We start from the raw sequence: 16,257 nt of genomic DNA on the forward strand, positions 1-16,257 counted from the left end.
TAGGCAGCGGCCGTGCAGTGACTTACAAAAGTTCCGAACGGTTCCATCCTGGGCGGACGGTTAATTGCGTTCGGTACTTCGAGGCAGGAAGGTGAGTGCAGAATCGCTCCTCTTAGTACTCTTATTAGAAGTGTTATCATCGAATATAAGTTTTTTCAATAAATTCTTATCGTTTTACAATCTTTCTAGAATACAATGACGTCAGCAATCGATCATTTTCGCGAATTTATTGTAAATTAATTGGGGGAATATCTGGAGTTCTTTATCGGTTTCGACTGTAAAATCAGCAACTATTCGAATTTTTCATTCATAATTGTGACATTTTCGACACTTCCGTTGCCAAGACCCTCTTGAGAGATTTTTGGCACGTTCCATCACCCTTGTTAAACGAGTGCACATTGGTGGATATATTGATTTTAAAAACCAATACGTGTACGAGATTTATTATCTCACTGGGACAAAGAAATCCGTTTTATTCGCGAATTTTCCGTGTTTCTTCTTAATTTTCGTGAGTGTCTGGCGCGGAGCATTATTTGAATGAACTTTTCATCGTTCAGATTATATTTCGTTTAAAAAGATTGAAATTGATGTCGAGAAGAAATGAAACAAGGTGCTCGGGCATTCCATCGTTTCCCGGGGAAAGAGAAATATGAAAAAAACGGTCGTTCTTCCTTCTGCCATTTTCGTCCATTACCAAAATGGTATGACCCAAATGTCCCGGGCCGTGAATCAATCAAGCGAATTTTGAATAATTTTTGAATAATATCCAGTTAATAATTTGTGAAACAAATTAATTTCATTTTATTGTTGGAAACAAATTAGTTGGATTTTTCTTTCTTTAGCAGTTTTCGCCGGAGTTGACCTGACGTGCTACTTCAGTTTCCATCATCGCTTCTCGAAACTTCCAACGTCCTTGGTGTTGGAGTCTCCTTGACCAGGTGAGTACATAGCTTCTAGATACTCGTCGCTGTTCATCCTTACGAGCCTCTCGAGAAAAATCCGCAGTTAATATTCTGCTAATCCCTGCTGCTTTTAAAGACCATAAGTAGTCGTCCGTAAGGTTTAAAAGATTTCGAGTAGATTTGTATTACGTATTTTATCTTCTAATTTTTAAAGAGAGGGTCGTGTTTAATCAATTGAAAATGACGAAACTGTAATGGGACATTATTATCAAATATTAAACGTGGTTCCATTGGGTACTTTTATGGTCTTTGCGAGATATATATGCATTATACGTTGCTACTAGCAACGCGTAGCGATGAACGATGGAGAGCAGTACCTTCGTTATCTCGTCTCGGTTGTGTACATATCAGTAATGCACAGTACTCGTACTAAATATCTTACAAATTCCATACAGATTTTCAGATTAGTTTCGAATAATACCAACACGACCATGATAGTCACAGTACAGTATTAAATGGTGCCACTATGCATAATACACTCCTAAAATGTTTCTACAAATATATTTGTCCGAATATTTTTGTCAGCTACTATATCCTAACCACGGTTTATTAAACAATATATAGATTTAAAAAAGAATATATAACGACATTACTTGTTTAGGCTAGATTGGTTTAACTTGTATAGTTTTAGTAACTGTGTAAGATCAAACAAGAACTTATCGTTAGTTTGGCGAGATCTGATTACACGAAGCAACATAATTGCTTTGAAACTCAGGACAGAAAACAATGTCAACCGGTAGACGCGTTTGTCTGGTGAACGTGTAACGCGTGAATAATAGATAGCGACAATCACGCGAACGCTAGTTACAGCTGACTTGGCTTACATTGTAGTATTCAAACTAGAGTATACGAGCCGTAAGCACTATTGAAAGTTCAAAGGCCGACTAGTGAGCTTCATCCTATCTCATTTTTTAATCAGGCGATGGATCGACGAATCGTATTGATTTCGAGGATTATTATAATTCTGTGGAAATTTTAAAGCGTGGTTTGTCTAATCTTGTCTCGTTAGCTACAGACTCTTTGGCGAGCAGCCTGAAACTTGATCCAGTTTCGAGAAAATGAAAAATTCGTTTCTTCTCTTTGCTTCCCTGTTCCTTCTTTCCTCCTTTTTCCCTTTTTACATCGCGTTAGGACCCGTTAAATAATATTGACTGCCGTGGACGCTGGCTGAGAAGTGCACTTTATAACTAGCTTTAAAATCACTGACGTCGATGAGGACAAAGGTAAGTTAGAGGGTCATTTATCTGAGCTGGTGTTATTCGACCTGAACCCTGCAGCTTTTCAGAGTTTCTTTCGTTTTCTTTTAAGAGCAGAGATGTTAACTGGTCTCTTGTTACGTGTAAGAAGTATGTACTAAAGCTTATTTATCACCAATTGGTTGCTCAAAGTCGAGATATACATACCTATATTATATTAATACGTTACAGAAGATTACGCGTTAGTTAGCTTATGAGAATTTATAGTGTGTCACAGATCACAAAAGCAGAATGACTACTTTTTCATAAACGATATATGTATATGAATTGAAAGTTTAACTATTACGTCACATACTTCTCTCGATAAAGGTCGTCGAGTGCATATTGTTAAAGAATATTAGCCATTTGAATTCAATAGTTTCGAAGATACTAATGCTTCTGTGAAGTTTTTGCAGGCTGTTAATTTTTTATTGAGATACTACAAATTTTAAATAACTTCGATTAGAAATAAAAATCACATTACATTAACGCGTAGAATGTAACGTAACGTAGATAATGTAAATATAAATTATATTACAAGGAAACAATACGGGTAGGTAATGTGAAACATTCTGGTTAAAATTGCATCCTTTGAAGGCTAGGACACACAGTACTTACGAAGTAGATTAAGTACCAAATGGGGTACTTAAGAAAATTCATGTTGTCATTGTTTAATAAACATCTTCAGCTAATAGCTTTCTGCAAAAGCTGGTTTAAGTTATGCTAACTTATTCCTTATTAATTGCAATTATATTGTTCGTATCTCCTAGAGGATTAACAATCCATTTTTATAATGGATAATAAAAGTAAATTCCTATTAGGTTGTCCCAAGTTTCTTTCGTTTTATAAAGAAATGACAGTTATGTTATTCTATATTATTTTATATTAAATTGGAAAAAGGTGGATCACACGTAATTCAATAAAATAATATAAAACGAAAAATGTTGTACATCTATTACTTTCTTATAAAACGAAAGAAACTTTTGGAACAACCTAATATTTCTCTACTACGATGCTTCTACAGTGCTAAAATATTTGATAAAAATGTTAAGAAATTCTAATATTGATTTAAGCGTATCGATTTATCCACTCTTCATATTTGATCAAACAGAAATTGTTAATTATGATTTACACTTAAAAGCGGATTGCATATTATGAGGATAAATTATCAAATTCATCTCTAATATACACATTAGAGAATCATTCATAGCCGCAATCCTGTTTACCGCTAACATTCCTGGTACTCAATAATTCATTAGGTGTCTGCTTTAGCCGCACAGAATACACCTGTAAATAATTAATCGCCATTAATTTTCCATCGACTTTTGAAAATCCCTCGTGTGATCTATTTCATGCGATGAGAATACGTATAAATTGAGATTGCGATCGACCATCCTCAGTCGGATAAATCGAGTGATTCAAATTATAACACAAAAAAAAGTTAAAACTAGTTACATTATCTTTTTCAATTTTTATGTATTATTTGGCGGAAGAAACTTTGGTAATTGGTAAGTAAAGTTCACCTCCTTAATGTTAATGATTTTAATATGTTATTAAGCTCAAAATTCTAAGGAATTTTCTATATATATATACATATACATAACTGTGTGCGTATATATATAATATACGTATAACAGCCAAAGTTCAGCTCTCAAGTGTACGCAAAACTTTTATGTTCATTTTACGCTATACCAGTATGTTTCATGAATTTGTTTGCTAACAGTATCGAAACAAATAACAAGCAGAGGACGAGCTATTCATGAATTGTTTTGCCAGCGTGTACGCTCCCAATATTTTCTATTTGAGAAAACATACTTGTTGCTATTGCAACTATAAATATCTTTACAGTCGACGCTTTTGCCGCGAATCATTGGCTAACATGTAAAATCGAGAAAAAACATGGTTTATTGTGATGGAAATGTGGAAAACCGCAAAACCGATATAGAAGGGAAAATAAAGGAAAGGAAGGTAGGGATAAGTAGAAGCTTGGGGCCAAGTTTAATTCACTGAAACCGAGCTGCTTGTATTATCGCAAAACAAAATTGCCAGTACGTCATTTCCGTACTCTCGTCCTCGCGAAAATGGTTTTGCTCGTTAAGAAAAAACGAAGAGACAGGGAAGAGAGGAAAAAGCAAACGGAGAGCGCTTTTAAAAAGCTGGCGAACCGTGTGTTACCACAACGAGATACGCGGTGCTATTTGTCGCTTTAAATTGTGTCGCAACTCGTTTTTGAGATCTTTGCCAGGGACGCGTTAAAACACGCTGCAAATATATTTCTGGCTTTTCTGGGGTTTAACTGAAATATGACAAATAACGTTGTAAAACATATGTACTTATGACTTACAGAGTAATTGAGTGTACAAAATATAATAGCCAGCGATTTAGGGCTTTAAAAGATCAAAAGAAAAGAAAAGAAAAGAAAAGAAGAAAGATAATATGTTGCGGCAGTTTAAGTCGATCTAAGAAAATAGATAACGGGAGGGGGGGGGAGGGCAAAGCTAGTTAATCTGGAAAGAATCCAAGCGTCAATTTCAAGCATTTACAGAGAATCAAGCGGGCTGGTTAAGGTCGTGAGTTGAGCAATTATCCCGCGTTAGGTTCAATCAGGTTAGTCCCACGCGAAATTGATCCAACCATGCGAAAACGAGTGTATTCTGATTTCTGTCGCAGATACTTCTGGCTAGTGCAGTACCTACACGGTGGTTGTTGAAATAGCCGCTTCTCATCTATTTTCCGCAGCGCGGACATCATCCTTTGATCCCTTACGACTAACGAAGTTTTCAAAGATGTACGGCAGTTTGAGATTCTACTTGAAAATGATCATGATTGCGGTCTGTGTACCGCCTGCCCTTCTTTTTGTTCTTCCGTTAAAGACTGGTAAGTTGATACTGATTAATTATGCGATCGAAATCCTATATAATGGCTACAAAAAATATTTGCATCATTATTCTCGTTTCCTAATGAATCGCTGTTTTAATCAAGTTTTATATTGCATCAAATTTCTGTAGTTACACGAAAGTACTAAATTATAGAAAACTTGATATACACGGATTTAATTAATTGATAAATTAGTCGATATATAGGCATTATTATTTATTATATTATATATTATAGGCATTATATATTAGTAATGTATATATACACTTTTGAATTTTAGCCTTCTATTATTCTTATATCCTTTAAACGGCATTTCAAGCTACAAGCGACTTTAACTCAAATAGCTCGATTTCAAGTTCTAACGTATACTGTAAAGCACACTTGCGAAGTGAAACAGTAAACACGATATGAAAACTCTCTCCCCAGTAAGAAATCGAATATCCAATTTCAATCGTGCTTCATCGATAAAGCATCAATGCTACGTAGAAGCATCGTGGCAGCCGCAATGCGGATCCGTTGATCAAAAATTTCCTGGCACGATCGTTTTCGTAACGCTATTAGCCGTTTCAGTATCAGGGATGTTTTAAAAATCCGTATCGGATTGTACCATGAAGCGCAATAGCGCTTCGTTTATTTATTTACGAGAAGTGCCGATCAACTCGATTGCACTGCTCTTTTTTTTTGTCGAAACATACCTTTCAACGCGTTCACGCTTCACTTCATCAGCTATATCAGAAACGTTACACTAAAGAGTCAAAAGGTTGCCAAATATTCGTGCTTTACCTTTTGTTTGTGTGACGTTCTGTAATTGGTTTTCCAATTCAAGAGGTAATTTATACATTAGTTTTTTCTTTATTTGGTTTACGATTATTTGAAAGAAAAGTAATTACGAGAGGAAACTCTGATAGACTAGCGACAAGCTACGTTCGGAACCGAGCGCGCTGTGAATTGACAATCGTAACCAAACATCGCGACACAGTTCACCACACTATGCGTACAGCATGATCACGCTGAGTGGCGTTGAAACGGTTAACGTAACTGCGCGTACGACCGTCGAATGGCAAAGATATTCAAGCTGAGAATCGTTTTCAGATGCTATAAACAACCGCTGTGCTGACTTTCAAGGAGAAACCATTCGACATGATCTTACGTTTGAGCCGGGGCCTTCGGTTTGCAGTTTCTGCGTCTGCTACAATTCGAGGCTGAAGTGGTGCATATCGATCGTATGCAACCCGCCCGTAGTGAGTATATGCTCATTACTTAAACACTTAACACAACCAGAGAGAAACTAAAGCACACCGTTAATGCGAATAGGGTACACAGCGATTCATCTAACTTGCCTTGAATTACTTTTACAAAGAGAAACATGGACAGGAATAATTCTTTGTTACGAGTCGTTTAATTTATTCGTTCGTTAGAACGATTGGTCTGACAAATTCAAAGTCTTGTTCCGTATAAATATTTTTAAACAAGCACGTCATAAGCTTTGTATATTTTTTTTATCGCAACGAAACTGTTCAGAGAAATGTTGAAATTATTAATTACAAAAGAAGACATTTACGTTGTAAAAATGTTAGCGAAAACATTTGTGAAAAAGTTACTTTGTTATAAATTCTACAAAAGGAAATATTGAAAATCACGCCCCATTTATTCAGTTGCACGTATGAAAAGTATTTTGCATTCGCGCAAAAAAATCCCTTAAGGATACATATTTTATAATAATTGGAGTGTCAAAGTTATTACGCGGATTGGCGTACACGTGCCTTTTAATGAAACTAGGTTATTCATTTGTTATTCGTTCCTAACTTTCAACTTTATGATTTTTGCGGAATAAAATTTTATATTCCGGTTCAGTTTATAAATGATTCATTTTGAATTTAATAAAATTAGAGTTACAGCAGTGTAATTTAACAAAGAACAAATAATCATTTGTACTTTATTAAAATGTTCTTTTAGCGTCTCGTTTTAATATTTCTCTAATAATATTTTGTTAACCGTTATATTTAAATGAAGGTTTTCAAAGCAGAGACGTACTTTAACGTAGGAAATGGACGTACATTTATAATGAGAATTCAGAAGCAAAAATATTTCATACAAAAATAAATATTCCCCATGTGTAAATAGCTACGTTATGACTTTTATATGTATCTAACGTTTTTCCATGCAAGGTAACGTATATTTGCTTCTTCGCTTCTTCGCTTCTGAGTAGTAAAACCTGGCATTCATGCGGCTGATAGGTAGTTACGCGCTGACAACGAAAAGCATAAAATGAATAAAAAACATGAGCCATCCTATAAAAAAAATAAAGCTGCTTTTATCTTTCATTACATATTCGTCAGAATATTGTTAATAAATATTTAAGTTCAGATTTCAGCTTAAATAAATGCATAGGATTGGACATTTATTTATATATGTATCTGCGAACGCTTTTTGACATAAAATTTTTATAACGACTAAAATGACATATTCCGATATTAAATTAATTTGATGAGAATAAAAACTGAATTTTTTAAACGAGATTTTGTATGAAGTTACATTTATTGGGAAAAATTCATTCTTTTATAATATGATAAAACGAGACTCATAGTCTGTATAAATCATTTCATGGAATATTATGTGTATGTACATGTGTTCTACGCTTTTATTATAAAAATGCTAAATGAACATAACGATCAAATGCATCGACAAATGCATTGAACATATCGATTGTTATTTTGAAAAATTGATTATCTTTTATTTGTTTCGAACTACAAATTGATTGAGACATTCGTGTTTGCTAAATTGCGAATTTAACGCAATGAAGTCGTCTGAATCCCTTGCGAGCATGTAAATATAGCGTCGAATTAACAGGTCAATTACTTGAGGTTGGAACTGAAAGAAAGAGAAAGATGGAGGAGGTCTTGCCTTTGAATGCTGGACACTTCTAAAGCCCACAGTTCGCTGAAATTGCCAGAGAATTCAATTAAATGGCAAATTAAACCATTGAACTGAATCTGTTTCCAATCGTGAGCTTGGAGGTTCTACCCTTTGAATTTTTAAACCAGTCAACCTTCTTTTGTACGTATGGTAACGAATATAATTCATAAACTAATGAAGTGTGTAATTCAATTGAAAGCTCTTTTCACTGAATTCAGTTTAGACTAAGAAAAATGATATAATAACGAAATTATCAATTTACAATTTATAGAGCGTATACTTTATTCGAAAGTGAAGTTTATTACTGCAAATATTAGTTGGCTATTTATAGCCTGTTTGAAAAGGTGATTTAATTTCGATTGATTTTCGATAAGTTTTTGTTGGTTTACTCAGGTTAATTAATCTCCAATAAAATAGAAATACCAATCCGGTAGTATAATTGCTTTCTTGCTTATTACTTTTTTACTAATTAGCGATGCACGATTCCAGACCAGTAAATATTTTTCCATCGGGAGAAGTCAGGTCGAGAGATGCAAGATTTATACGCTCGTTCTGTCAGTTATCCCAGTGTCTGTTACGCGATAGAAAATGAACGAACTGAATAATAAATGCATTATCGGCATGAAGATTGCTTGATGTAGGCCACCGCTTTTTTTCTATCCTTCCGATACCATTTTTCTTTACTTTTTTTTTTTTTTTTTTTGCGAAACACTTTGCTAGTCGTGAGAAGCAGCAATTCCCTTCTGCGAATCAATTACGGTTCACGAGAAATTGTATTATAGCCTGGAACGTATTCAAATTATCTTCAATTATTCTCGGCTGTTTCCATTTCCATTCGTCTCTTACGTAAGTACTCGTTTGATGTACGTACATAGTGAGACAATAATCGTTAACACCTTTAATGTCTTCAGTATTATAGAATAAGACGCGAAAATACGTTGAAACCTGACTTTTAGATTCGCGAGACTCTATAAGGCTTCGAAAGTCTCTTGTTTCAGGCCGAATAAAAAATTGTAGATGAAGAATTACATTGCGAGGTCTGTTAAGGAAAATTTTAAATCGTATCGTTGTAATAGGATTATTTCAGCGAGGGAAATTACGTGTTGCGTGCGAAGCCACGAGCTTTCTTTCAGGCTAATATATATAATTGTCCTATCGAACTTTCCATCTAAACCGTTGCGCTCACACGTGGATTTTGCATTTCAATTTTCTTATTTACAGTCCAGTCCAGTGAGACCAAGTTAAATTTTTCAGCCCTCCGAGGTAGAATATGTTTTATAGAGAGACGTACAACGCCATGAAAGGGAGACAGATCAATAAATTGGGTTATCTTTAAATTACTGACAATCATTTCATCGACGCGGTTTCACCGACACCGAGTCCCCCGGCAACGTCTGTCAAAGCTTATTTACCGATACACTGAACCACAATCATTTTACCGACCTCTTCCTTTGCTGACAGTTATTATACTCGCTGTCATATGTTATCGTTGATTATACATCTTTATTTACAAATTCGTTCCTGTGTATAACGAAACAAAGGAAGAAACGAAAATGATACGTTTCATGACGCATTGTTAAATTATTAATTAACGAGAGTTACATATCTACACGAATGCTTTGAAATGTCAGTTATAATTCATGAAAATGGATACAAGCCATTTTACTATACATAAATATAGGAATATAAGATGCTAAGTAATCTTCCTAAGTAATCTCCTCCAGCTTTTTCTAGTTTGATCAATAATTATTAGTACATGTTAGGAAAATAAATAGAATTTTTGTTCTCAAGCGAGGTATAATTTAAATTTTGTATGTACACAAAAATGTTAAATTAATAATGATTATAATAATCAATAAACTATGATTACAGAGAATGGGTTTTTTGATAAAATGACATTCTGACAAATATATATAGATCGATATATATAGATATAGATAGACAAATATATAGATTCTTACAACAGTAGTTACGAATGAACAGTAGTTATTGTATCAATTCCGTTCTTCAGAAGCTTCATTTGTGAAAAGACAATTCGCCAGAATATGGATTCACTGTAGTTATAGCTATAGGATTTCAATCTAGTTGACAGACTTGCTTTACGTAGAGAATATCTGTCTCTTGTTCTACCTTATCGCGATTCTCTCCTCATCTTATACGCTTTGTCGAACAAAGTAATATTGGCATATATCTCGGCTCTGGTTACAATCATTAGTTTCCGCCTAAACGGTTAGAATCACATAGCTCGCGCTCTACTCTCGTTTATTGAACATTCAGGCCATATGGTCGCATGCGACTAGTTTTATGTTAATTCCGACCGATTACAATACCTTTCTTTCGTTTACAAGGAACGACGAGACTGGCAGTTGCGTGATTTCCAATGCAAAAGCCGCGATATCTGCACGATAACCTAACCTCAACCGATTTTGTTGTACTATTCTTATGTGGACTTCGTTTGTACCACTTTCGTAACAAAAATAGAATACGTAGAACACAGCATTCCGTTATGCGATATTGTCGATTCCTAACATCCGAAAAATCAGAGATAATTTTTTCCCTACAGTTGTACATTTGTGTGAAAAATTACGAACGTAAAGTTGTTTGGTGCATGCACAGTCCTCCCCTACCCTGCATTTGCGTGGACATGCTAGAAAGATTCACTTTTCCACGGTGAAACTGTATGTATTATAATTTCATTTTTACAAAAGTCGAACATCCTACTATGCATAAATTTAATATTAATATAAGCAGGTTTCCTGTTAAGTATTACATCTGACGTATAAGCACACGTGTGTACGAGCCTTGGTTTTAAATGTCTTATAGTAGACACCGAAAAGATTATTCAGTTGGATATCTGACTCAACATCAATATTTTACTAGGAGATAACATGTTAAGAACACGTTGGTGGATGGCATGGGAGATGATGAATGAAGACATACTTCTGTGAGATACATAAAATAGTAGTCAGAACGTATTTTGGCGCTTGGGGACAGCAACAGCTGGTGATACTGTCATACACCTCCATTTATAAACTTTCGAAAATCGATGTGACCTTCAAACTTTAGTGTATTCTGTTTCACAGCACAAAATGTTTCCGAAACGTACGTTTATTGTTACAATGAACTTGACTAATGGCTCTGAAATACTATCCTTGAAAAAACAATGGGGGAATTAGAGCAAAAAAAAGAAGGAAATAAACAAAGACCTTGTTGGTTCGTAAAAATAAAATATGCTACAGGAAAAACTTTTTCCAACTGATTGAGATGCGACAAGCTTTAAAAGCTATGACGCGAATCGAGCGTTTGTCTACAAGAGCGCATTTTCGGTGGATATATAGATATACATGTATATGTGACGAAATATACTAAAGCAATATTGACCCTTTGTCGCTGAAAGTATCAAACTACAAAACTTCCTTTCAAATTTTCAGAATAAGGAAATCAGGATCATGATAAATAATTGGAACATAATTAAAAATAATATATCTTCTCTATAAGATAATGAATACATTGGTTCATTTAATTTTTATGGATATTCAAACGCTTCTGTGAAATAAAACGTCAAGATTATAGAGTATAAAATTCATAGCTATGAAATAACTAAAACTCTGATGTATTATTAAAAATATACGTTAGGTTCTATGTAGTGATACATACAAAGATTACATGTACAAACCCATAATTAACACAATGCTACCGCAACCATTCTGCAATCTACCTTGCCCAAAACACTCTTCCAGTCACCTCCAAACTCTTCAATTCTCTCCACCTAACCACCCACAAACCATTCACAAACATGCAATTCTCGACAAAAGAAGAACTTGTCGTCAGTTGTCCTTAACATCTCGTTCATTCATTTGGTCCCTATCCCCCTATTTCCTCCCACTGCGATGATCGCACTACATTTTTCCACGTCTCTATTCTATTCTCTGGATGACCTGAATTCTCGAGCAGTCGAGTGACGATTGATCTGTACAATTGATCGATTTCTGTTTACTACAGCCATGCAGGAAATTTCGTCTTGGAAAGCGATGTTGTGATTTCGAATGCTTGGACCATGTAAAAAACATTACCGGAACCGGTGAAATTTATGTCCTTGAGGATGAGAAATCCTCCAGCTCCTCGACTCACCAACAAACGTGATGAGCTCAATGGTGCTGTTGCGGCTATTTGAATTTTTCAACAAGGATCCAGATGGCGCCGTGGACGAAATTCAATCATTATAAACGTCAACGATCAACATCAGCCATCAGGCAATTTCATATTGGTGACTTATTTCTTCTGTGTTATTTCTTCTAATTTTATTGTTAGTTCTTCCATTTGTATTCCAAAAGATTGAACTCTTTTTACGTGCGTGTGTGTTTTTCTTTTTTTTGTAACTCGTCGAGTTGCAATTCTAATTTTTGCACTTCCTCCTTCATGTCCTCTATGTGCTTCTCGAACTCTTGTGTCGTCCTGTCTTTGTCGGAACATTCTACTTGAAGATCAGCGAGTTGATGCTCGGGATCGTAATTCAATTTTTGGTCATTTTATTGCTGTCATTTTATCAACTTCTTTCTTCTTCTTTCTTTTTTTTTTTTTTGAACTTAAAATCTTGATTTAAGGTTTGTGTTTCACTATATGATTTATTATTATTAACTAGTTCAACATTATTTTCAGTAGATTTTTTTTTCGCGTGATTTTTATACTTATTTAAATAGTTTAACATGAGCAAATGCATCGTACGTCAGATATACCATTTTTAATAAATTGTCGCCTTTACAACTCGAGTTACCTCTGAACGAGTCGCATGATTGATCAATAAGCCATGAGTAATTATGCAAATTCAGTATTTTTTTCATCTATCTATCTGAATATTATAACAAAGACTTTACATTGAATATTTTATTAAAATTGTAAGTTTTTCATAAACGCTTCAAAATCCACAGTCTATTGATCAACTCCTCTATCCTTTCTCTTTCTCCTCACTAAAATAGATAAATTCCTAATGTAGTTTGTGGATAATATTTTTTTTTTTTTTTCTAAAGCAAATCACATTTATCATCTGATATATTTTTTGAAATAATTTCTGTCTGTACATTTTCTTCTTTCCCCTTACTCCTCTTTCTCTTTCTAATGAATTCTTTTTATTCCGTAAAATAGTTTTTGTATATTCAATTTTGTTAAGTGCAATCCTTATTTCTGATAACTTACTTTTATTAGATAATTCTTGTGAATCTTCTACTACATCTTCCATATCATTTTGAGTGCGGCTTCTACCTTCAGTAAATTTAATATCTTGAACCGTATCATTAATTTCAATAGCTCTTTCGGTATCAAGTAAATCGCACTTATTATTTAATATACCTTTTGAATTGACTTCTGTCTCTGTAGTTTCTTCTTTTGTATCTTCTTCGAGTTTTCTTCGTTCTTCTAATCCACCCTTCTCATTTTCTAGGATCTTCCTTGTTGTTACGCCGCCTAAAACATCTGCACGCCAGCCCGCGCCAGCTCGCGCCACCGGACAACAACCAGCCTGCGTAACGTCACTTCGACCCTCAATAAACCTAAGGACCCACCATAACTTTCACTTCCCTGTATTGTTTCGCCATGTGTCTTCAATCCGTTTGTCTTGAAGAATTTCTAAAGCTTAAAAATATTCTCGAAACACAGTCGGTTTTTAGAGAGGTCCTTGGGTTTATTAGGCGTACTTAAAACACGGAGAAAGCGGGTATGCACCCATTAGGAAAATCCGAATAGCCCTCTAATAAAACAAGCTATGTTTTCCTCACGCACACAGTCATCTATCCACCACGATGGTAGGAGACTTCCTACTCATCCCTTCGAGCAGTAGTGCAGGTCATGACCAATCGACACCGCGGTTCGTTACCCTCACTTTTCCTAACGAAAGTGGGAACAACGAATCCGCGTTCTTTAGGCACAGGGGCACACCCACACCGAACTTTTCTTCCGTATTAGAAAAAGAGCGACAGACAGTCTAAAAACTAACGCCTAACGCGGCAGTCTACACATAGCGCGAGAGTCGCATACTTCACGAAAATCTTTTGTCGGTTCTCGGTGTTGTCGAACATACATCTTCTCTCCTAAATATATTATAGTGCTAAGTCCATTAATACATTAATTTCCATTATAAGAGCCCTGCTCTAGCGTACATATCTATCACATCTTCGTGCGACAAGTTGTTAACTATTTATTTCTCTACGTCAGTGTAATCTAAGTGTTGGAAATATATAATTTATAATTCAGTGAATCACAGTGTTATACAAACTCAATCACCCCTATTATCTCAACGGAAATCAGTCGCTGCTTTAATAGTCTCCTTTAACAGTTTTCTTAACTTGATTTCGTTCTGCTTCTGCATAGCGTCTAGTATGGCCCGAATACTTGGATCCACACCAGTAGCCATAGCCAAGCCGGTGAAAATTATCCTTTGTTCCGTGGTATATATAGGGTAAAACGAATGGTAGACCGCAGCATAGTGGTTTCCAACGATCCACACTTGTTCTAATTCCTCACTCAACGTCTTTCGTGTCCATTGACGTAGAAAAAGGTAAGTTATTGTAATATCGGAATATATTAAAGGTGTAATTTTGTCCGATTAATTATAATTTATTAATAATGGATTGAAAATACAGATATTAGTTAGACAGAGAAACGATGTTTGATTAACAGGAAAACTAAATGCAACGCTCGTATTTTTTATATTTGGTAACTCTCTCTCTCTCTCTCTCTCTCTCTCTCTCTCTCTCTCTCTCTCTCTCTCTCACTGGCAACTCTAACACTCGACAATTCTAACGACTCTATGCTTCGACGTCTCGATCAACTCTGACCCTCGCCAATGCATTCCTGCTCGGTCGTGCTCGCTCTTGCTCTCGTCCTCTCACACACACACACACACACACACGCACGCACACACGCACACGCACACGCACACGCACACACTTTCTGGCTCACATGCTCTGGCCTCTCGATTGCCACTCCTTGAAATATGAAACCGTACTTCTGTTTTGACGCTGTTTATCTTTTCTCGCGTCACTGTTACTAGGCGCTCTTGGATGTAAACAAACTACAAAAAGACGACGTACACGGTGTTTTCTAATTTCAGCCGATCTTCAATCAAAGCTATTCTACGATATTACAGAATTATATTTCCCCCTTTTTAATTAATTATATGTCGGAGAAGCAGGGGGGATAGGGTTGTCGGTATTTGAGGAGTCTTCGTTGAAGGTAGCCATCGTTGCGGTGTAACGAAGATACGATTTATTGACACAGGTATGAATAACACAGGTTTGACAATCTACCACGGCGGTGAGACGTCCGCGGCACTAGTGACAGTGGTCTCCGGTTCAATAACGAATCCGCGGCCAACGGGATGACAGATGGGCGTTCTCGCTGAATCTAAGTCTGACTCGTAAAAATAATTGCTGAGCGTAAAGACGTTACTCTTTGGTCGACGGGAGCGCGTAAAAGAATGCCCGTCCCGTCCCGATGATGCCACAGAGGAAAACTATAATGGGGTGTGTCTAAGGACACGAGATCATCGGATTCGTCGAGGAAAGCCTTCGTTTAGGAAGTAAGGGAAATTGACGTTGCTGCTAATTGGTCAATCTCCATATCGGTGGTTAGAAAAAGATGCTAGCCGCCCTCGAGGGAAAGTTGCTAGTGGGAGACGCCGCTCGTTGAAAAATATGTCTCCCCTATCTTCCCGTAGTTAGGACAAAGACTGGTTGTCTGTTTGAAGGACTTTAGTTAACTAAACCTTAAGATTTATAACGGGCCCTCGGGCTAGCCGAACATGTACTGTGGAGACGCATCGACATCTGGCAATCATCTTACTCGAAGAATAGGCTCTGCGTGTGGCGAGCCACGGGACAGAAACCGTTGGAATGTTTACTGTCGCGTGTCGCCACGAATATTTCTTTTAAGGAGAGCTATAGAATTACTCCATACCTTTGTTAGGCAAAGCGTTCATCCCTTGACCGCGGCTACGTTCGGCGACTGACTGTCGCCTCGAGCCCAAGCTCATTATCACAATTCTCGAATAATTACAATCGGGTTGAATAACTACAATTGTTTGATTACAGCTATAGTAGACTCTAGGTTACAATGTTGCGGGGTTATCCAAAATTCCAAAGGCTCCTGTGCTCTTTTCATCTCCGACATATATATTTGAGGACTTACTCGAAAATGGCACCTCCTCCACCAATCTAAGAATGGCAATATTATGATTGTGTATGTTTTCTATTCCATTCATATGTGCACAATGT

The 16,257-nt window shown here is 36.1% G+C and overlaps 1 protein-coding gene across 6 annotated transcripts; it reads left to right on the forward strand.

Moving 5' to 3' along the window:
* Positions 1 to 3: 3 nt before the first annotated feature.
* LOC117160222 (uncharacterized) lies at positions 4 to 14,240 on the forward strand. Of its 6 annotated transcripts, none has more exons than XM_033340818.2 (5): positions 4 to 91; positions 843 to 938; positions 4,868 to 5,074; positions 6,167 to 6,315; positions 13,428 to 14,240. In XM_033340818.2, exons 3-5 carry the CDS (start codon positions 4,984 to 4,986, stop codon positions 13,452 to 13,454), a joined length of 267 nt encoding a protein of 88 aa, XP_033196709.1. In that variant the 5' UTR covers positions 4 to 91; positions 843 to 938; positions 4,868 to 4,983; the 3' UTR covers positions 13,455 to 14,240. The 6 variants fall into 6 exon arrangements, with proteins under 6 accessions (XP_033196709.1, XP_076483427.1, XP_033196708.1 ...); XM_076627312.1 differs by lacking the exon at positions 13,428 to 14,240 and adding an exon at positions 11,993 to 13,408; XM_033340817.2 differs by lacking the exon at positions 13,428 to 14,240 and adding an exon at positions 11,993 to 13,408 and having other exon boundaries at positions 4,937 to 5,074.
* The last annotated feature ends 2,017 nt before the right edge of the window (positions 14,241 to 16,257 follow it).

This window comes from Bombus vancouverensis, unplaced genomic scaffold (genome assembly GCF_051014615.1).
Source record: "Bombus vancouverensis nearcticus unplaced genomic scaffold, iyBomVanc1_principal scaffold0057, whole genome shotgun sequence".
NCBI lineage: Eukaryota > Metazoa > Arthropoda > Insecta > Hymenoptera > Apidae > Bombus > Bombus vancouverensis.

Bases quoted from the DNA above. Each gene is read 5' to 3' on its own strand.
- LOC117160222 (XM_076627312.1), top strand. From the start codon at position 4,984: ATGTACGGCAGTTTGAGATTCTACTTGAAAATGATCATGATTGCGGTC. The intron at 5,075-6,166 runs GTAAGTTGATAC...AATCGTTTTCAG, and splicing joins TGTTCTTCCGTTAAAGACTG to ATGCTATAAACAACCGCTGT. The intron at 6,316-11,992 runs GTGAGTATATGC...TGTTTACTACAG, and splicing joins TCGTATGCAACCCGCCCGTA to CCATGCAGGAAATTTCGTCT.